This window comes from Struthio camelus, chromosome 1 (assembly GCF_040807025.1).
Source record: "Struthio camelus isolate bStrCam1 chromosome 1, bStrCam1.hap1, whole genome shotgun sequence".
Lineage (NCBI taxonomy): Eukaryota > Metazoa > Chordata > Aves > Struthioniformes > Struthionidae > Struthio > Struthio camelus.
Genome location: NC_090942.1, coordinates 159,383,622 through 159,406,288, shown reverse-complemented (window position 1 = coordinate 159,406,288; position 22,667 = coordinate 159,383,622). Strand labels below are relative to the sequence as shown.

Here is a 22,667-nt window from a genome sequence, read left to right as displayed (position 1 = left end):
AACAATGTTTATGATACTATTTTAAGGTGTTCCAGCCTTGTTACTCTCCATCTCTGCTCCTTTTTCTCTACAGCAAATTATCTTTATAAAGTCTTTTGCAGCTGGGCCCACGTCTTTTTACCTATTTACACCAAGTAGCATGCAGTTCCAATAATTGCTTTATTATAAATAAAATGAATGAAACAGTGGTGTGGCTAACATGGTTTCACTGAAAAAGAATACTGCTTTATAATATTGCCTGTTATAACTTGTTGAATCTACTCAGCAAATAGCGATAGTCACTCTGCATGTATCTCATAATACTACAAATTCTCATATGCATACACAAATAGGAAACATGTGACTCACAGAAGTACTTGTGGAACTCTTGTCCTAGAAGTACAGCAGAATGATCAGCACTGTAAGGCTTTTTACAGTAGCCATCACTGTCATGCAGGCCAAAGCTTATATTACTTTGAACAGCAAAAGATGCAAATCCTTCATTTTCCTCACATAACCAGTTAATCTTCATATTCATTTTCAGCTTATCTGAATGATTTTTTTCATTTCAAATAACGCAAGCATGTGGATATTTTTTCTGTTACTGGGTGAAAAGTTATCTATAACATTTTAAAGGAGAAGTGATAGTATTAGACTGCAGTTCAAAAATATTGCCAACTCTTAATGCTGTATTTTTTAGCCAATAGACTATAAATAAGAAAGAGTAGAGGATTACTGACTTCAGAGTTGCCTTTTTCGTCTTTGAGAGAAATGCCACATGTACTATGTCTCCATACTGCCTCAGTGACTGGATAGGATGGTTTTGGAAACTGGATGATTAGATATGGAGATGTTCTTAGAAAGTGGATTGTCTTTGTTGGCTGTTCAGCCTAACTCCAAGCTTGTCCTGCTGTTCACTGGTAGAAATGAGGAATGATTTCCTGAGACTTTGTTATATGTTTATAGAGTTGTAAGTTGATAGACTTTCTCACTTTTAATTTTTCACTTCCTTTGGTACCAAACCGTTATTTTTGATGTTCTAGCAGTCCAAGGGAAAGCAGTATCTTAGCTGTTTCTACAATTATTTTTCTTCCATCCTGGCCCTTCCACTGTTTCACCTCACTGAGGATGCTCTGTGATTTCCATGCCCTGGATGGGCAGCAGTAGTGGCACTCGAGTGCCGTCTGGCACTTGGAGCACAGGCGCTGAGCTACAGAGCACTGTGGCTTTCCATGAGCCACTTCCTGCAGAGCAGCCCGGATGCTGTAGAAGAGTCTAGCACACTCTAAAATAGTGGTTATTATTCTTCAAGCTGGAAGAGAGAGAAAAAATAACATCATTTTATATAAGGTCCCTCAATCCAAAACAAACATCCAAATACCACACAAGTAGCTAAAAAGTCTCGTTTATGACTAGTATTGGTCACTATAGATCACAGTAATATGGATATGTATGTGGACAAACTCCATTCCAAGCTATCCTGAAGCCAAGGGCAAAAAACCAACCATCCAAACAAAAAAACCCAAACAAAAAAAAAAGATACCCAAACCCCTATTGCTCTAGATAAACAGATGGATAGTTAGAGGTTTAATAGAAACCTCACAATTAAGGAAGGATACTGAGCAGGATTAGGAAGTAAGAGACAGTGAAGGTATCCTGATTGCCTTAGAGTACAGAAAGATATACTGTCTGTTCATTTGGCCTCCACTTTCCGTGGTACTTTCACATCCAGAAAGACCCGTTATGCTCAAGAGTCCCAGAGACAGACTACAGCTTCTGTCACAGTGAATGAGAATGATGCTGTTTTGTTTTGTTTTATTTGTGATAATTAAATACATTTGTTTAATATTATACTGACAGGGTCTGAAAAATCAGGAAACAAAACAAAACACAGGCAAAGATGAAGGAGTTGTTCTTTATTCACTGTGGGGAGCTGTGACCAAGTGAATGCTCTTAACAAGTTCCAACCAGGCTGAAAAGGTTGTCTCCCCATGGCTTGCCCCAAGGGGCAAAGGAAATACTGCCCATTACTCTGGGGAGAAGGACACTGACAGCTAACAAGACAAACACGGGGAGAAACAAAAAATAGACAATTTACTTCTCTCAACTCAGAGACGAGTACACATGAGTAAAATGAAATTTGCCTACACCTTATTCTTTTCTTGAATGATTTGTAAGAAATAGCACTATAAATCGTTTTTGGTTTATGCTATTGTTCTGTGCTGTGCCTCTGTAAATACTAAAATAAGACTCTTCTTTTTCATGTGGGCAAAGACTCTTCATTTTCATGTGGGTTGTCTCTTTTGAAGAGGAGGGTTTCCTCACCATTTGAGTCACATTAATTATAAATTTGACCATGTGACCCCAATGGGGGAAAAAAGGGCCTACAGAAGTAAAACACAACAGGGCCTGTTATCTTACTATGGTTGATAAATATGTGAACTATCAGTCCAGGAACAAATGTTTTCAACCAAAAAGAGCTACAGGTAGCAAATTGTGTGCCCAGATTGGTGCCTGTGAGAGGGTCACCCATAACTGTAAGAGTTTCACCTTCAGTGTTTGTCTTGAAGGCTCCCTTTGCTGGGCTAAGTTTCCGTGAATGCAGCTGTGTGGTTCACAGCTTTGCTCAGGTCAGCTGCAAAGTGTTTTACAGCAGCAGTGCAAGGAAATCTCTTTTTTCCTAAAGCTGAAAGTATTGTGCAGTTCTCCTGAGCTTGGCTGGCCTAAGTAAAGGATATTAATGGTATGTCTGAAAGCACTATACAAAATCAGAGAGAATTTGTGGCCCAGATCCCAACTAGAATTCCCAAGCGACAGTAAATTGCTATGCTGCTCCCAGCCCCCCTTGCAGTTTTCATTTATTTATTTTTAGGCTCTTGCTTATCATATCAGTAATGTGGTTAGAGTTTAAAAAAATAATTAATGACAAGTTTAAAAACAGAACCTTTTTTGCGGGCAATTACAAGACAGCATGTTCCAATTAGTGGCCTTTGTGGAGAAGGAGTAGTGTATCAGAACAACTGGATATTCTGTCAGTAATAGGGACAGTACCATTCCTTTTTTAATTGAATGAAATTAAATGAATTTCAATTAATGTCTAATTAGGGATAAATATGACTAGACTCTAGTGTATACTTATGAGTCATATTTGAACTCTTTCAACAGCTAAAGAAAGACTGTTGCTAAGGAAAGGTCATATTTTGCAAGAGCACTTCTTTCCCGACTACAAAATTTAATCATTATTTCTATTGCTATCCTTTTGGATTTACCAGTTCTGCTTCTGTATTATGCAAGTAGAAGTTGACAGCTGCTAGGTGAACCCCTTAATCAGCAAGGTTCGTTGATCAGAAGAGAAATCTTGTGGAAATTCAGGTTCTTCAGTGGAAGCTGTGACAGTTACTGTCAATGAATATAGAATAAAAATGGGAATTAATAAGGTCAGATGCTATTAAATGCTGTAAAAACAGGCAGCACCAGTATAATTGTAAAATGATATATGTGATTTCAGAGGATGTGCCAACTCCAGCTGCAGTGTTCCTGCTGAATTTGCCTGCAGTGCTGGCTCAGTTTCTAAAGCTCTTTGAGTAGAGAGACAGAAATCAATCTTCACCTTATCTTTAAAAAAGCCTTGAATAACATGCGTTTTGAACTTCAGGGAAATTTTACTCCTATCTTTTGCATTAAATCATAAGAATCGTTCTTAGTGCGCTAGATTTTGAAGTTCCAGCTTTACTTTTCAGACAAAGTGGAGGCAATGTTGTAAAGAGCCCAGAGATTCAAATTTGCAGCCAATATTGTATTCATAGGCAAAATAGCCTCAAATATCCTTTTCCCGGAAGAAAGAAAACAATAAAATAACCACACAAGTAGGAACTTTTCACACAGCTTTCTCAGGGCCTGCTGTTTTTTCCAGTTTGTGCACAACTATTACAAAAGACTATAGTTGAGAGATGGTGGAATTCTTCTCTCCTATCTCTTAAAATTGAACGGGTTGCTGTAGCATGTCTATACCACCTCTTGTGTAGCCAACAAGGGCAAACAAGAACTGCCAAAGAGCTATTCAGCGCCACCTAGCACAAGTATCTAGGTCAAAAAAATAACTGTCTGCAGGTGGCTGTCTCGTTCCAGTCACCAAGAAAGGAAGTCAAGGCTGACTAACTCAAGCACTTAGCATTTTGATTCCTTAATTATAATGAGGTTAATTCTGCCCAAGATAGCCAATGAACGCTGTAGCAGGAACACAGTAATATGTTACGTTCGTGGCATCTGGTGCAATGGCAAAATAAGTGAGTGTGCAGTATGTGCTCTACTACTACTGTGGAACAATGGGGCACAGAAACTCTCTGGGACACAGACAGAGCCTGGTTGTGCTAGCTTAATGTCTAGGATCTAATTTCTTTGCATCATTTAATAAAAGGAAACTGGCTGGCTTCCGTGTCGTTCACCTCACTTGGTGCTCAAGGAAGACATGTAAAAGCCATTTGGAATATAAATTTTTAAAAATAATGATAGTGATCAAGGACCCATCTAGAGTAGTGAGCTGAGCTTATATTTCTTGCTCAGTGAAGGAGAAGAATACAGCTATTCAGGCATTTCCAGGTAAAAATGAGGCAGTGAGGTGCTCTGTTTCACTCATTCTGAACAATTTTATATTGGTCCCATCCTCCTCAAATGATTTTGTCTACTGTTAGTGTGTTATAAATTGGATTAGAAATTAAAAATATTTTTTCCTCTCCTTTTCTTCTTTAATGAGGTTCAGAAACATGCAACATGCAACATGCTAAACCATACCCAGTTCTTTGCTCTGTCCAGGTTTTGGGTTCCTTGGTCTAAGCAGAATTTATGACCTCTGTTTTGCCCTAGAGATTGAGGTACACATGCGAGACATAGGTCTTGTGATTGTGACCCGGTTTAGCAGTGGAGAGTGCGAGGTCCACTTACACAGGTCCTGAAATAACAGCGTCTGTGTTAGCCTTCCCCTCCAGTTTTGGCACATGTGCAGGGCTGTTGGCTCTCTGAATAATCTTTATGGGCTATGTGAACTGGTTAGCAAATTCAGCCTTTCACTTCATAGCGTAGAAGAATTGCAAGATTTCTATCACAAAATATATGTTGCTCAGAAAGCCCAAAGTAATTATCTGCTAGTATGCTGTTCCTTCTCTTTGTTTCTGCACTTTTTGAATGTTTCTTAGAATTTCGTCACTGTCTGTCAGGCTCCAGACTGCCCTTTAAGGTCTTGACTTTTTGAGCTCAGCTTTATCTCCTCCACGATGGAGCTCCCATCCTGACTCCTATTGCTGCTTGAGGAACGGCACAGAAAATTTTGTACTGTCAAGGAGAACCTATAAGCTACATGTAGAAACATCTCTTAAAATGTTATGGAAAGCAGACAGAGATCTCTAGAATAGTGTGATTCACCATTTCCAGTTCTCTTTAAAAATGCCATACTTTGTAACAATCTAAATTTTTTGTTTTACCTACGCTTATACAGACACGCAACTAGGTTATAGTAATCATTTGTGCTAACTGATATGACAGTGTCATGTGCAGGTTTGGAGGCATGGTATTAGACCTTATAATTATCATTTTTTATTAATTGGCTAATCTTATCCTCTCCTATGTACAGAATACATTAAAATATCTAAATTATAGCACATAAGCCATATGGAGCCAATTAAAATAATACAAAAAAACTTTAAGATTTTAATATTTTAAAAATAGGATGTTAAAGGAAATTAACATTCTGATTTTTTTTGTCTTAAAATAATTTTTAAAAATATGACAAAACATCTATTTTAATAGGAAATGTTAGGGATGAAAATATGAAACATAGTAATAATAGATTCATAGCAGTGAAGATAAAAAGAAAAAAAAGTACGTTCAATGCCTCTTCTAATTACAGGTTTGCCACTGATTTCAGTATGAGGTTCTTCTTAGATGTCATACTTAACTGCAGATCCTGAAATTTGCAGTTCTGCTCAGGTCAGTGTTCATTGATACTGAAATGCCTTAATAGCGGATTTTAGTACAAGATCAAAAATGGCTTCAGAGTACTTTTGTTAGTGCAAACTCATCTAGACAGTTCATTTTGCTTGGGGATAATTTTGAAGAGGTAGCTTTTTCCCAGGAAAGTTTATGTTCGTACTAATATCATTGCTTTATCAAATATTATCAGTCCTCCTGCAGCTGGCGTAAAGTCAACATTAAGCCTATTGTAAGCTTTTGCTCAAATCTGTGCTGTTGGCAGAGATGTATTGTTAATGTTGGTGGCTCTTGTGTAGGACTCGTTATTGCAGGTCTGAACTTCCTTTTGTCCAGAAGCTTTTTGATTTTTGTTTGTTTGTTTGTTTTGTTTTGTTTTGTTCTGTTTTGTTTTACTTTCCTCTCTTTTGTCCCCGGAAAGCTAGCTTTCAGGGAAGCAGGGAAACGATAATGTTTTTTAAAATATCATTTGTCTGAAAAGTTTTGCTGCATTTTTTTAATTCACAATCATGAGCAAGTTAGGTAGGGCATTAGTAAGAATGATATACTGATCAGACTGCAAAGTGATAGGTCATCAGGCTGACTGGCCCTTTTAGCCTTACTGCCTGTGATACTATACCATCGCTCTTCTCATAAAGCAGTAGAGTGATGTATGCCACGATACCTCTAGTCCTTGCAAGAAATGCAAGACATACTCTTACTGGTGGTAAAAAGCAATGTTCCAGTAAAGTAAATGTAATGGTGCCAATTTATACCAATTGGCAATCTAGCCATTATGTAGGTTGTAGCTTCAGAGTTCGAGCTGGAAGTGATATTTCTGGTTGGTATGATAAATAGTGCGATCATTTTTGTTTGTCTTTCTTTCAATAAAGGGAAATGCACATTTTTTCAGAGTGCAAGAAAAGATGAATAAATGAAGTATTTTGAAACCATCATTATGAGATCACTTACATCCAAATTCGTAAACATTGGTGATGACTGGTTTCCTGTACAGCATGGGGGTCATCCACAAAGCTTTAAAACAATGTTTTTTTAAAATGACTGCCTCTTTGGCAGTTTTTGTAATCATCAAATCCTATAAAGTTAAAGTTGCTGTAGTAGTTGTGCAAAAGAATAAAAAAGTGGAGGTCTTGTGGAGGAGACTCATTTTGTTAATGCGTAGCTAGGTGAAAAAGAAAAGAAAATTCAGTGTCCTAATGTCAGAGACGAGTCTTGGCCTTGGGTTTCCTAAGTCTGGATCCACAAAGAAATAGAGAAAATAGAGCCTTACCATTTCTGTTAGTTGCAAATATGAATGGCCTTCCGAAGAAAGGCTGCGGTTTGTTTTTCATTCACAATATTAGCACTCCTTTGTCCTCAAACCTAACTATGCTTCTTACTGCACTTGAATGGGGGAAATTAAGTGTATCGTATTTGTGCTTTTTTGCCCAGTCTCACTGATAATGAGGTCCACTTTGAAATAATTTACAGCACTCTCAGAATTATTCAAAATTACTAATCCCTTATGAAAACCTGCTGATGTGAGGGATTGATTATGCTGTAAAGGCTGGCCAAAACTCAAAGCACTCTGACATTGTCCCTGGCAAGCCACATACATATATTAGAACTGGTGTACATCAGCTAGGGAGTTGCCTAGATGTAAGTAGATATTTTGCACTGTCTTAGAGGCCATAAGCCATTTGAATTGTGTCAGTGGTAGTATCTGTTTTATTCATGTTATGAACAAACTAAATACCTCTATATAGTAAACATATACTAAATGTTGTTAGACTATACTGTTTTACCTTCTTTAGGGGCTTTTCCTTGTAGCTGTTTAACTTTGTTATCCCCCTCGTTCTCCTTAGGGCCTTTGTAATACTCAGAAGACAAGAAATAAACTAGGGTAACTTCAGAAGTCTATAGTGATTCAACTAATTAGCCTAGACTTAATTTATAGAGAAAAAGGGGGAACTTTTAGGACACAGTGCAACTGACTTATTTTAGATTTACTCATTTTGCAGGTATTTCACATGCTCAGTCTATAGCTACGTTGATTATCCAATCTATGTCAAAGAATTAATGGATTTTTAACAGGCTGCCAAAAAATCCAGAGATCAACATTTTGGAGTTGAAACAGAAGCAGCTTTTGAACTTACCCTACAGTATCATCAGTTATGAAGCCCACAGAATTAGCACTATTGTACATGCAAAATATCAGTCCTTATGTTACATGTGACAGAGTTGGACTGTGAGGATGCTAATGCTGCTGGGGTTTCTGGGGTTTACCATCAGTGCAGCAATAAGAGAAAATGAAAGAGAAAATAAAGATTCTTTTTTCACTGGAGTTTTCAAGGTAGTTCAAGCATATAGCTTTAATTACTCTGTAGGTAGTAGATAAAATTAAATATCTCATCTAGACTGTTTACTGGGCACCTTCTAAATTTTATAAAGATACTCTCATTTACTAAAGCAATTGCAAATGCATGTGAATTGTGTCATTGAATTATTTACGTTTGTCATGTACTTAGAGTTCTGCAGGATCAAGACGGAAGCAGGAGTCCCTTGAGAGGGGGAATGTAATTAGGTAATTAAATGCACATGTAAAAGGAAATAAAGGTGGCATGGTCAGCTTTAACTCTGGCAGTTCCTAAATTCCAAATGTTTGTTTTGCAATCTGAATAATCTTTCACTGTTATCAACATTTCATTTACTCTAAAGCTTACTTAGTGGAGCTTCTTACAGGAAGTTTATTGTTTTCTGTATTAGAGAAAGGCCATTTCAAGTAAAAACTTAGGGTATTGTTTTTCCTCCATTACTAGTGGCATGAGAGTGAAATTTTTTTCTGCCTCTTTTTTTTTCCTAATTAGGTTCATTTTCTTATGCATTCATAAACATAACCGAGCACGCACAAGCATCATTCTGGCTTAACTGTTTCAACAGTTCCAGTAGCTTTCTTTATTTTAACTAAAGAGAGTGTCTCTAAAATTTTAAAATATTTATTTCATTTCCAGAGTTCAGTGCCACCTTTGGTACCTCTGGACTAACATTCAGCTCCTACTAGCATTTGACATTTCTCATCTCTCAAGGTCAACTGAACATTTATTAAATCAATAAATAATCCTGTTACTCTGCAATATCCTTATAATATCTACGCATATTTTACATCCACGAATTTAAAAGCTCATGCTGTTTCTAAACACGGAGAAATGTTCCCACAGAGTACTAAAATACCACAGAGCTAGATTCCATCTAAAGGTCTGGATTATAAAGATAGATAAAATTGTATTTGTGTACAAACACAAATATTGAAAGTTCTTGACCCATATCTGAACAATCTGCCTGAGGTCTGTGTTTCCATAACAAGCAGCTAATAACAGTAAATGAGTTTAAAACCTTGATGTTTCAACCAAAATAATTCTTGAGTACGTCATAATTTGCTGACAGCACATAATGACAAAGAAAATGGACGTAGACTTATATAACGTAGTAAGAACTTCAGTTAAATGCCTGCCATGGAAATAAAACTTGTAAAAGAAAATATTAACACCCACTGGAAAATATTATCAGCCACTAATTTCTTCAGAAATTCTGATGCATTTCCTTTTAAGGAAAATAATAAACCTCTTAAATTAATACAAAGAGACTATCTCAAAGACTAAACATTTTAAAGAAGTAAATATGCTACACATTAGTTTATGCTAATAGTAAAATTTAGAAAGCTTAAATTATCCAATTAGGGTGCAAATATTCACATGGACAGATTGATTTTACTATAAAATGTAGTTTTAAAATACTTCCTATTTATTTATTGATTAGTTCAATATAACTGTGTGCTTCCAGTGCCTAGAAAAATATAATTGTTTGCTCTTATCTTGACTGCTTCTTATTCTGCTCATGCAACTCTCATAAATGTAGTCCAGCTGCCCTGCGCTCAAAAGCTGCTGTGACTGTCCTCCTATTACTTGTTTCTGTGGTTCTGCAGCTGTTAAATTCTTTCCACTCAACACAGACATTCACTGCACCTTTTCTTTCTCTTTTCTCACATCCTGATATTCCTTGCAACCATTTAATCTTCAACAGGAGAAACTGGAATGAAGTGAGACTGCTTAAAGCCAAGCTTCCCATTCTGAATAGCAGTGGGCAGTTGATATTGGTGCCATCTCAGAACAAGCACAAAATCCCGTACAAGCATGCATGTAAAATCTTTTTACGTGGATTTATCACTGGATCTTGCTCTGCTCTTAGATCGGCTTTGCACTAATTTAACATCATCGATTTCAGCGTAATTACTCTTATAGAAAATCAGAGCAAAATCTGGTCCAGCATTGATACAGTAGCCTATCTTGAAAAATGTTAACTGTTTAAGAGTTTTTCTAAGCACTATAGCCTTCAGAGCCAGGAGAATCCCTGTTGCCCAGACTGACACTCACAGGTTTTAAAGGGCACAAGGGAAGCTCCCACAGAAGACAGTAGAGGTAGAGATTTTGCCTGTATGGTCCTGCAAATCTTCCTCATAATCCCAACACTCTTTGTCTGAGTCACTACTGAGTCATATAGGAACGATATTATGTGTTTCTGTTCTTATTTAGCTCTGAGGCCTGAGTTAGGGAAGGCTGCACACAAGAGAAAAAGAAAAGCAAAGAATTCAAGAGTCGGCTAGGTGGATCATCAAACGCAATCCTGTTACCCCTTAGGATGCATACTCCATTTTCCATTTTGCTTTGTTTTTCCTTTCTGCTTCTGAAATATGTATCTATCCCAGAGTACTTCCAAATAGGCTGGGAAGTGCTTTCCTAGCAACCAATAAGCCAATGAAGTGGCATACCTTCTAGTGACTGGAGACTAAATGGGAAAGTGTACAAGCCCACCTTGGTCACATTACCTCTCTGAAAAGGTCTTGCATGTTTGTCAGAAAAAGCCTGTGCCATAACTCTCTTTTCAGACAGCTGCTTCTAGGCTTCCAAACAGTGAGACAGGATCTGGGCCTAAGCATGTCCTTCTCTGAATACCATCCCAAGGTCATCTCATTTCATCCCCTTTCATCACGTTAGTGCACGCTACTGTCCTTGCAGATCCATAGACCAGCTGTCAGCACCTTGTGCCGTGCTTGTAAAAGGGCGATTTTTCTATCTTAACCTGCTCAGAGTTGCCTGGGGTGAGGCCCAGCAACAAATTTCTGTTCATCTGGAGGCCACGTGCATAATAGTATGACCATCACCAAAATGCTTGCCTTACAGTGTGATTTTAAAGAAAAGGATGCGTAAGGTATCTTCTAGTTCTGAGTAGTAGGATGTGACCCAGACTCAAGGGACACATTTCTTCCCTAAGTTACGAAAGGGCAAAAATTTACCCATTTACACACCTGTAGACTCCTGCTCCCAAAAATTCCTTTATTCTAGCCTCCTAAGGAGGGTCTTTTAAAAAAGAATGTGCCTTTTGTTTTTTATGTGATTTCAGATGAAGATCTTTGAATTTTGGAAGAGAGCTTATATGTCAGATCCCCTATTTTCACACAGCTAAATCTGTGTAGAAAGGAAACTTGTAACTATCTTCATTACACACCAGTATGATATCGGCTCTGTGCTATACAGAATTAAATTAGCAGGTTAATAAAGAAGGCTATGTTTTTTCTGCAATCCATATATTCTGCATACAGTGAAGCATTTCACTGTGAAGCTTCTTTGGTTTATGTGTATGTTTGTGGAATGCCCAAGCATGAAGATGAAGTTAGCTACAGAGAAGGCTAACTATCTAGAGGTAAATGTGAACATTTACAGAGTTAGAGGCAAGTGTTCATGTCATAGGGCTGATTGATTGTCTGTTTGATGCTAGCATAATTATGAATTAATGTGTCATTTTTGCCAATTTCTTAAATAAATAAATTTTTACATTGCTTTATCAAGATGGAATGTCAGCTTTAAGTAAGATGATGCAAAAGTGTTGTAATGCAAATCTCTAGCAGATGTTGTGAATTCATTTTTTATTTGCATAGCTGAATCCACTAATCCCAAGAGCTGAACTATAATTTATATTCTATTTATTATTCTGCTGCCACCTTGTGTGAGATGAGGAAGCCCCTGCTTAATTATATGAAGTATATGAATAAATATTCTAGGATTAAGATACACGTATCTTCATTTTTTCTTCTCTCCAGAAGTCAGAATTCAGATGTCTAGAAAAGACTGAGGGCAGTAAAATCTAACACAAAAGCATAAAATTTAGAAAAGAAGAAAAATCCTTGTAAGTCATTTGTCCCTCACCCATCACAAAATAGTAACTTTACTTCGAGTATTTGTTTTAGATTTTATCCAGTCTAAATTAAAATATCCCAAGTAGCAACATGCTTTGCATGGGTATTTTGACTGAAAGGATTTCATAGCTGTGATCCTCCTTCAAAAATCTGAACTGAGTTCTACATGGGGCCAATGGCTGACCCACGTGCAGGTTACTGTAAAATTTTGTCCTGGGACTTTCCTGAAATTTTTTTTACTTTTATTTCTTAGTCCTTAATTTTGCCTTTTTATCTGAGTTATATACCATTTGTGTCACCCTAAATATATTTTCCTTTTTTTCACGAACATGTTAAACCATGCTATAGAGGCACATATACCTCTTTGTATAAGAAATGAAGTTTTAACTGCTGAAGTAGAAAATGAGAATGTTTCAGCAGTTGGAAAGTTTCTGGCTTCCAGTGGCTTGTTGCCACTGGACTGTGGTAAAATTATGATACCTGATCAGTTTGTCTTAAGGTCACTCTCAGCATTATTCCTTTCCAGATTTCTTTCTGTCAGTAAATATCTGTGTATCAGATTAACTCAGAGAGAATAAAGCTGCTTGCAGGTTCTTTTTTTCCAAAATGGCTCTAATTTTATTTTCTCCCTTAACTCTAATTTGTCTGCAGGTCTAGCCATTTAATCCTACGTTGTTCAATATCAGTCTAAGCCAATAATTAGGATATTTAAAAACCTAAAACTTATACCAGAGACAGCTATTCTAAAGTTTTGGTCCATTGCCGTATATAATTATTCATTGTTTTGAATCTATCAGGTAAATTACACTTCATGCATGTATGTTCCCCTCTACATGAATTTGAAATATTTCTATAAGCCTCTATGAAGCAGCTTCAGTACAAAACGTTTAATATAAAGGTGAATCTGATAGTCCCTTCATACTATATTTCTGTAATCCTGTCAAAGAAACCCAAAATGTAATCTGTTTTGTCTGCTATGATCTGTTTGTTATAAAGGCATCTTTTTCTTCTTTCCATCCAAGGATTTATTCTGTCCAAAATTTTGAATACATGCTTTTGATGTTAGTATTGGTGTCATGTGACTGGAGATTTACATTGTATGTATGTTGTACAGAAATTGGCAGAATCAGTCTGCTTTTCTTTTCTTGGAAACTATAGTACGCTATTTCCCTTTTTCTAATTATCTAGAATTTCCCTTGTTCCTCATGTTTCAAAAATAATTAGGTTATTCCTTTAATAAAACGGTATAACACAGGGAACTGGAGTGAGTATGTATCACTTATATATACATAGCATTAATCAAAATTCTGTCCAGTTCTTTGCTGGTGGTTGTTTTTACTAGATTTTTAGTACATGCAGATTTTCCAGACATCCTTTCTTTTCCTTAAAAAGGATTCCCTTTGCAGTAAATAGGGCTGCTAGATATTTCAGCTCTCACTTTATGGTTTTTTCAAATACAAACCATGCCTAACCCACTCTCCCATCCTCCCCAAATCTAAACAAACAAAACTGAAAGTCTTGAGTTATGAGTGCACAGTGACAAGTTTTGCAAACAAAGTCCATCTCTTTCACATATTTCACAGAAATAATAATACATCAATCTGTTACTGGTTGTCAAAGGAAGAAAAGAGGAAGTTTAGGAAGGAAAAAAAGAGAATTTAGCAAGACAGCGCAACCTGTTTTTACTCCTTTCTGATGATAATTTTTACATTTTTTAGGAGAATCAGAGGATACAAATTAATTTTAATTGGCCTTCTTTAATGCATTCCCTTTTGAATTGAGTTGACAGAATCCTGCCATTTTAACTTGGCAAACGGAATACACTGTAATAAACAAAAGAAAGAGAAAATGAAACTGCAACACAACAAATTACCCTGGCAGAACTGATTATTTTTCCTTGTATAAACTGTGTTTGAATGTTTGGAACTGTATTACTTAGCGCTACTATAAGGCAGCTACATGCCAGCCATACACGATTTTCATTTTTTTAAATACCAAGACAAAGAAGTGGAGAGAAGGAGAGGCTTTCAGGAATGATTTGAGTTCCAGTGTTAAAAGCTATTACTGAGGACACTGGACTGCAGTCAGTAGATAACTCTGACTTCATCAGTTTGGGGCTTTCTTTTTCTGGCCAGGAGAGAGCCCTCAGAAAAACAGTAGCATAAATTTGGAAGGGGCTTGGTCTGAAGCTTTAGTTCGAGGATATCTACATGGTTTGTTCAAGCTCTTGATGTGGAGCCCCTTGGTTTTGTGCCCTTGGTACTTGCCCTCTTTTTTCCATTAGTATCTTCTGTCATGTTGACGTGCTATTGAAATCGAGTACCTGGTGTTTATTCTGAGGCTTAAAGGTTTGCTGTGCATACAGAACTGGGAGTACAGCCCTACAGCCTAGTTGTTCACTCTCTGTATAAATCAAATAGCATGCTGAGCCTGGGAATATTACTGTGGGTTACTGTGCCATAACCTGAACTGGGGGATATTCTGTCTCAGAAAAAAAGCAGCCTGCTGGATCTTGTTGGCTGTGCACTGAGGGAAGGGAGGAAGAAAATGATCAGACAACATGCTTATCTGTGAAGGCCCGAGAGAACAGAGTTTTCCATATTCACAAGCTACCTGGAGGTACTGGCAGCAGTATCGAGTCCGAACAAACAAAAAACCTCTCTGATAAAGGACGTCATTCAGAAGCAAAGAGAGGTCAGAGCGCAGCTTCTGCAGCAGCAGAAGGTCCCAGACAGCACATGCTGACAAGGCTACGCTGTCTGGCCAAAAGCTCGGTGTCTTCTGTTCAGGTGTGTAAAAATTTGATAAAGGAAGGGAAGAGGAAGATATGAAGCCCTGTGGGCAAAGCGAGGGAAAGTGGAGCTTCGCTCAGGCTGATTTCCTGCAGCGAGGACAGAGCTGGGGAGTGTTCCCCTGATGATAACGTTTCCTGTCTCTACTTGGAACAGGAATGTGGGTGTAAGCAAAGAGGTCTCACATCTCCTAATTGACGCTAGACTGATGTTGATGTGGTGGTGTGTGGAGGAGTGGGGAGATGTTGATTCGGTTCAGGCCCTTGAATCTCCCTGGTTTATATTTTGGTTTAGGTACATTAATGAATGAGATCCTCTGGCTAGCCCATGAAATCTTGATTTTTATCTGCTTTTTCACTTGCCTAGGGGAAAGATTCACCTTGCCTAACATCCACTAACTATGCTGGAGTGAATAGCGTAGACTACCTTTATACTCAATGGAAAGAATGGGGTCTTACAGTGCACAATCCATCTGACCTGCTTTAAACATCGGTATCACAATAGTGTCTTCCACAGACGGTTATGAAAGTCCAGACAACTAAATCCTCAATCTATGTTTATCTGAGATGAATTCCACCTGACTGAAGTCTTTTCTAACAAGGTAGCACCGAGTTTGGTCCCTGGGTCCCTCAGCAACCTTTCTAATGCCTTGCATTCTGCATTATTTTGGTGGGTTAACATATATGACCTGCCGTTTGAGAAGCAGCCTGTTTTTAATGAGTTTTGGTGATTCACACAAGAATGAACTAAGGCTGTGGTAGAAGAATTCTCTGGTAAGGGAAAATCTCAAAGACTCTCCAGGTTACATTTCAGAAGCAAGGCCTGCTGTTTGCAAGTAAACTCAAGTTATCTATACAAGCCTGATCCATAAATTCAGTAGTGTCTGTTTATTACTATTTGCTGTGATATAGTAAGTTTAACAAAAAATAAGTTTTCTTTGCTATTCTTGAGGCTGTGGAAGGGCTAAGTTTAAGAGGACACTAAATTATTTTGTCTACGTGTCTACGTGGTAACAAGCTTCATTTCACAGTAGAAAAGATTTGATACTTAAAGTCATTTTTTATTTTGGTAATAATGAGCTGTTTATTTTTTTTTTATTATTTCTTAGTTTATTATCAATTTCTTTTTACTTTCTTTTTAGCAATGGGTTAATGGCATATTTAAAATACAGTAAATCCCTAAACCAAAGCTGTATGGTTTGTTTTTTCACCCAAGAGGAAAAAAATACCAAAGAAATTTGAAATACTTTAAATCATTTAAAATTAGGTGCAAAAAAAAAAGAAATAAGCTTATGATTACACAGCCACTTTTTTCTAGGATAAAATTGGGCTGCCACCAACAGGTGCGGTCTGCCTATCACAACTTACCGATTCCAGTTATTTCCCTCATGGCAGCGCTAGGATTTGCAGAACTGAGCTGACAGTCAATTCAGGGGACCAATCTGACTGAAAACTAGCTACACTTTTGTTGTCATTTTTGATGGCTCTTCAGCAGCCATTCACTCTTATACATGACTGAAGTGGCTGTGCAGCTATGGTCTGAGATGGCAGAGGTTGATATTACCAGGGATAAAGGTGCTTCTTCATCCTGGGTGCTTAGTTAGCCAATATATCTGAACAAGATAGATAGGAGAAATGAGGAAGTTCTATTAGTTCCCATTCTGCGGATAAGTATGTCCGACAGGTAGACCTCGAGGTGAGATTCATCTCTGCCGCCTAAAATGCAGGCATCCAGTCTAGACTTCTCTTCTAAGCTCCATCTATAGTCAGTAGAGAAGGGTACCTCCAGAGGGCAATCTATCCTTATTCAAGAAAAATGTCCATGATGCATAGAATAAATCATCCTATGGAGATACTCATCTCCAGAGACTACAGAGAGATCTAGATGACTAACTGTGACTAGGCGCATAGCTTTCAGTGGCTAACACAGAGGGAGGCAGATGCTGTTCCAAGTGATTTGCTCTGTTCATAGAGGAGATTTATGGCAGAAATGGGAAATGAATTTAGATTTTCATTGTTAGCTCTTTCTCTTCTGTTACCACATGAATTAGTTCATGCTCTTTCTCTGAGCTAGAGCCTGCTTTAAGGAATAGAAGGGAATTGTGAACTCTACTTAGAATTCTAGGATGATGTGGGACAGTTGCTAAGGTTTTAAAAGGTGGGGGAAACAGGGGATCATTTTTGTCTGGCTGCTTGTGTAATACCAGTTGTATGAAATGTTTGGTTATCCTTGTTTTGAGTCCATGATCTCAAATAAATCCAGTCCAAACCTAGAATTTCAGCCTTTTACATTTTGATTTGGTTCTTTTTCAGGAATGAAGTGTATTTCTTTAGGGTTCCGCAGTGCATGAGCTGACTGCTTTCACAGTTGCTTTTCTGTGTGTTGTGAGTCACCTTTGAATCATCTTTGTTTCAGTCAGCAGGTGGTAAGCTGACTGTGTTTCAAGCCTTCTATTAGTTTTCTCTGTAACACCTCCGATTCTTCCTGATTCCCAAGAAAATCCAGTTGGTACAAGTATGGAAACCAGATGGCCCTAACTTTAATTGCAGTCCATAATGCAAGGCTCTTGACCATCCAGCTAGCTGAGCTGTCAGGAAACTAGGGTCTCCTGGTTTCCTACTGCTAATCTGGAGTATTAGACTTACTAAAATGTTTTTTTTTCTAGAATTTTCTGTCTTTGAAGGTACTCTGACATTGTAATCAAGTCTCTTCTTGATCTTTTTTTCAATAGTATAAACTGATCAAGTTCCTTAAAGTCTCCTTCAAATCCTTCAAAATGGAAAAAAAAAAGAAAGGTGGAAAACATTTTTATATTATTTAACAATGTCACCGTCATAGGAATATCTCCTTAATAGCCACATGTAATGTGACACATACTGAAAAAATATTTTTCTCCTTTTCCTCACTTGTCCCATGCCATTATTAACCAAGGTCATGTTTAACAATATGAAAGATTTGAAGTGAGTGGCCTCTCTGTTTTCTTCACCCATAGCAGAATCCTGAGCTTCCAGTTTGGATATCTATCCGTTACAGATTTGAAAGCTGGAGGAAAACTGACAGTGTCAGCCAACATAGAGTAACTCTACTTCTCTGATTTTTATAGATATAAAGATTTGGCTGATACAGCAGCAGGAGAGAAGAAGAAGTTGTCTGCCAAAGAGAGATGTCGTCTTGTTCTTCAGCAGTGTAAATTACAAGGCTGGCAGGTTTGTGATCTACAAAGCAATTAAAATATCATTCTTTAAACAAGCTAGCTGAGTCACTTCCATTGTGGGAAGCCACCAGATCCTTTGCAGCAGTATATTCTTTTGACATTTAATATATAATTTGGAATAGAATCAAACTGATTTTCTGAGTTTTCTAGCATATAAGTAGTTGTGATCGTTGTGTCAAAAAATGAGTGTATTCTTGTGAGAAGCAAAAGAGTTCAATTATGCATGTACACTTTATAGATTTGCTGTTTTTTTAACGTGTCTAGGTGTACACATTTTTAGGGCTGTAATGTTTTTGTGCTTTAATGCAGTTTCCAAATTACAAAAAAGATCTGTGTGTTTTCTTTATGTAAGCCAATGCACCAGATGTTGTACTGTACAGTAATGGGAGAGACCCAAAACATCTACTTAGATCTTCCTGTATAAGTTGTGCTGTGGAGGCAACAGCATGCTGATTCAGAGCTAGAGTTATGTGCCTAGGATCTCTGAACATCAACAAGAAAATAAAAAAAAAAAATCAAGCCCATACACTCAACAGGAAGCTCTCAACTTCCTATTGTTCTTATCTCTTTACCTTGTTTATAATGTATTTAATCTTGTCCATGATGAGCGTTGTAAAGCGGATGCCTCCACTTATTCAGATTACTTAGTTGTCGTAGGGTGACTTTGTAACTGAGCAGAACTGATTTCTTTAACATACCCAATTTTTAAAGAAAGCAGTGTTCCCTTACACAGCATATAAGCGTTTAGAGTGTTTATAGTACTCACCTGGACAGCATGAGCATCCAGACGAGTTTCAGGAGTAGGTATGAACTGTAGGGATTGGCCACTGATTAGGGCATTCCTGTAGGCTTTGGGAGCATAGCGTAAAGGAAAGGAAGGGGTTAACTTAAGTCTTCTAAGTCATGTAAGACCTCTAAGCATTAAGGCAGCCAGAAAAGGTTTCTGCAGCTGTTTCTGAATGCAAAGATGGTGTTGGAGTCAGTGCTCTGGATATTTCTCAGTGACCCGCATGACAGGCTCTTTAGTTATAACAGGAAAGAAGGTAACTGCCTTTCTAGATTGGGGGCACACATGGGCGGGCACCTGCTCCTGGCCACATAACAAGTTTTTGCTTTGGTCAAAATAGTGTTTAAATTCAATTTTATTCACAAAAGTATGTAATGAGCACATACTGTCATATTACCCAACTCCCTTAATAGCGTAGAATGAAAGGAAATACCCTGACAAAAGGTAAAAATGCTAAAATGGGCTTACTTTCCTTACTCAGATTTCTTAATTTAGCCAGAATGTGCATTTCATTATTACCTTTCTGGGGTATATTCTTCATCCTTGCCAGAAGGTTCCCTAGAAAAAAATTATCATTAAGATATAGAAGCTGTATCTTAGCTCCCAAGTACCTGGAGCTGAGGGTACCAATAACCTTCAGAACTTTCTCTGGGGCTACGAGCTTGACATTGGGGAAAGCTGAGTAATTGTAATCACGCTTTGTGCTCTTGTTAAAAAGCACACAGCAGGGTATCTACACAGTTTGTTTCCCGAGGAGCCAGTAGCAGTGTTAAAACGTGAAAAAAGTAGTTGGCCATCAGTGAAAGCCTGCTCTAGTGATTCTATAGTGACTGGCATTTGAAAACAAGCCTGAAACCTTGAAAAACATGAATGTAAAACAGAATCTCTCCATCGTGCAGGGGACTGAAGCTTGTGATCTCAGACAGGTTTTAGAGCTCCTGCCTCCAGAATAGTATTAACCTCACAAAAAGTGAGGTGTGCTACTCACAGGACACAACTACAGCAGGACATAATGCATTGCCCTTCAAACCAGAAAAGCACAAAACCCCAAAAAGATGCTAGTAAGTTAAACGGAAAGGGAGGGTTTGGGGTTGAGATTTATACCATTGTCACTTAGTGACTAAGAAGCACATAGGAGCAGAATAAGCTAAAAGGAACAAGGTCTGAAAAAGTGAGTGACCTTCTCCTTACACCTTCTCCAAGCTGCAGAGAACTATGACAAATAGATGAAAAGATGACAATGACTGGAAAAAAAAGCAGAAAAAACATTCTAAATCTGAATAATTTTGTATAGACAAACGCCCAATGAATAGAAGCTTGACACAAATGTATTAGGTGATACAAAACCGTATATCCAAATATCCAGCATTAGTGACTAACGTCTGTGTCACATAATCTCTCTTTGAATGATCTTTTTTGATTCATTTGACTAATCATGAAATTTGAGCAGTCTAAATGAGGAAGCTTATACAATCTGCAGTTGTCATGGGTGCCCTCCTCTATGCTTTTACAGCAGAGGACTCTTTGAAAAAAAAAAAAAAGCAGGAAGAAGAGAGAAAGAGGGGGAAGAAAGAGAAGGAAAAGAGGAATTAGGAATCCAGCATGATGTCAGCTAAAAAAGCTAGAGAAAAAGAGTCGTTTCTAGAGTATCAGTAAAAGTCATCCAAGAGGTAGGGAGTTGTGTGTATGACCAGTTTATTCAGCCAGTGTTGCCAGCAGTGACTATTTCAAATGAATCACTGCTAGAGCTAAAAATCTATTTGCTGCAGGGATTCATTAATAAGTCAAGGAGTGTCTTCCCCAGCACTGTTACCTGCACTTCCCTGAAGAGCCCTTCATGTAGCAGATTGGGTAGGCAGATACATCGATAGATAGATAGATAGATAGATAGATAGAAAAAAAGAAAGAATAACCTCATCAAGGATAATGAAGTTTAGGAGAAAGCAACACACATCTGAAATCAACCTCCTGCTTATATGCCACCATCAGAGGAAGGGATTGCCAATAAATTCCCTGGTAAAGGGGGAAAAAAGGAAAATCTGGACTCTGTATCGGAGTGAATCTGGATGATACATTATTTAACCTCCTTGTGAGAACGTACCTTACTATCCCATTTTGTGGAAGGTGATATTAACTTGAGTGGAGAGGAAAGTAAATCTGTGTTCTGGAGTGAGCTCTCAAAAATGAACAAAGAAAATGATTTCTTTATATTTATTTCCTTCTTGACAATTTTGCTTTGCTTTCTCACATAACTTGTGTGTTTGGAGAGCGTTTTGTTAACCAACAAAACAACAAAAGCCAGAGCCTGCTCGCTAAGCAGGTTCTTCCTTCTCTTGTAAATGCTGCTGTTTGCTTAACAATGGAAGGCAGACGAACAAAATCCAAGACCGGATTCCAGTCATGGTTTATTTTCTGCTATGTTGTAGAATAGAAGAGCAAACACTATCAGCTAGCCAGGGTCCGGTGCTTGATTCAGCAGCTTCTGTGTTAGAAGCAAGTATTTATTGGAGAAGTGTTGGTAGGTTTATGAAATGTTGCTGTTACTTGGGTAAGCTGAGCTGGAGATAACTGAACTAGGACAATAAAATAGCTGTTTCATTGAAGCTGACATACAGTACAGTTTCAGTCATGAACTTAGCTTAAATACTAGAATTATAAAAGTGCAGAGCTATTAATGAAAGGCAGTTTTTGCATCCTGACTCTATGTGCAGCCTAGATAAGGTGTTCTTTTCCGTTTAAATATATACTTGATCATGACAAGCTTAGCTACTTGCTGCGACTTTTCAGCACACCCTGTGTAAAAGAAAATCAGATTTCTAAATCAAAACAAACCATTCCTACTCCAGAAAGAGTGAAAATAATAGACTTGTTTAACCTCCAGAGAAGTTGATGAGAGTTTTGCCATTAATATTAGAGGGAGCAAGATGATATCTAGTAACTTCAGAGTCAAATTCAGTGAAAGTACTGGCAGCCCAGTGTAGGGCCACAATACAGGAGAATCTCTTAACCCCCAGAAATCTGATGGCCTTTACATTAGCCAGTCCACATTTTCTTTACTGTGTTCCTTTATTGCTGTTAGCTAGGGAAATCCTACAGTTCCAACAGAATGACTAGCTTGCAAACGTTGTCACAGTTTGGGAGAAATACAGGGCACAAACAGTCCTTGGCTTGTTCTTACTGACAGAAGGAAACTTTAATTTATTTGGATTATCATTCCTCACACTGTTGAGCTTGCAGATATAAATTCAGTAAAGGAGAGTTAGCTTACTGAGCTTTTGCATCAAACCTTGGAGCTTTACATTTTGTTTAGTTTCAGTGGTCTACAGTTAACCTTTCTCAGTTACTTAAGATGGCTTTGCATTATACCAAAGGTAAAACAAAGCCTCAGCTTAAATTGTTCTCACTGTGCAGTACAGCTGTTAAGTGCAAGAGCAGGAAGGACCAGACTTCCTGGCTGAAAGTGGATCTTTCAGCCTTTGACTTCTAGAAATACTTGCCTGGGTGAAACATAGGACTCCTTATCCAAAATGCTTTGAATTTGTCCTCTCAGTTTTTAGCCTAATCCACAACGATTTCTTCTTATCAGTGGCCTTGAATTCTGAACTCCAGAGATCTCTTATTCTGAAAACGATAACACAGGTGTTAAGTTTGAATGAGACGATCTAAAATAGTCATAGGATGTGA

At 37.8% G+C, this 22,667-nt stretch overlaps 1 protein-coding gene across 7 annotated transcripts in view; it reads left to right on the top strand.

Moving 5' to 3' along the window:
• Nucleotides 1–22,667, top strand: part of MYO16 (myosin XVI) — a 407,211-nt gene that overhangs the window by 322,351 nt on the left and 62,193 nt on the right. For all 7 annotated transcript variants that reach the window (XM_068927513.1, XM_068927524.1, XM_068927518.1 and 4 more), the window contains one exon: nt 18,086–18,188. In XM_068927513.1, coding sequence (XP_068783614.1) covers nt 18,086–18,188 — 103 coding nt within the window. The remainder of the gene's footprint in view (nt 1–18,085; nt 18,189–22,667) is intronic.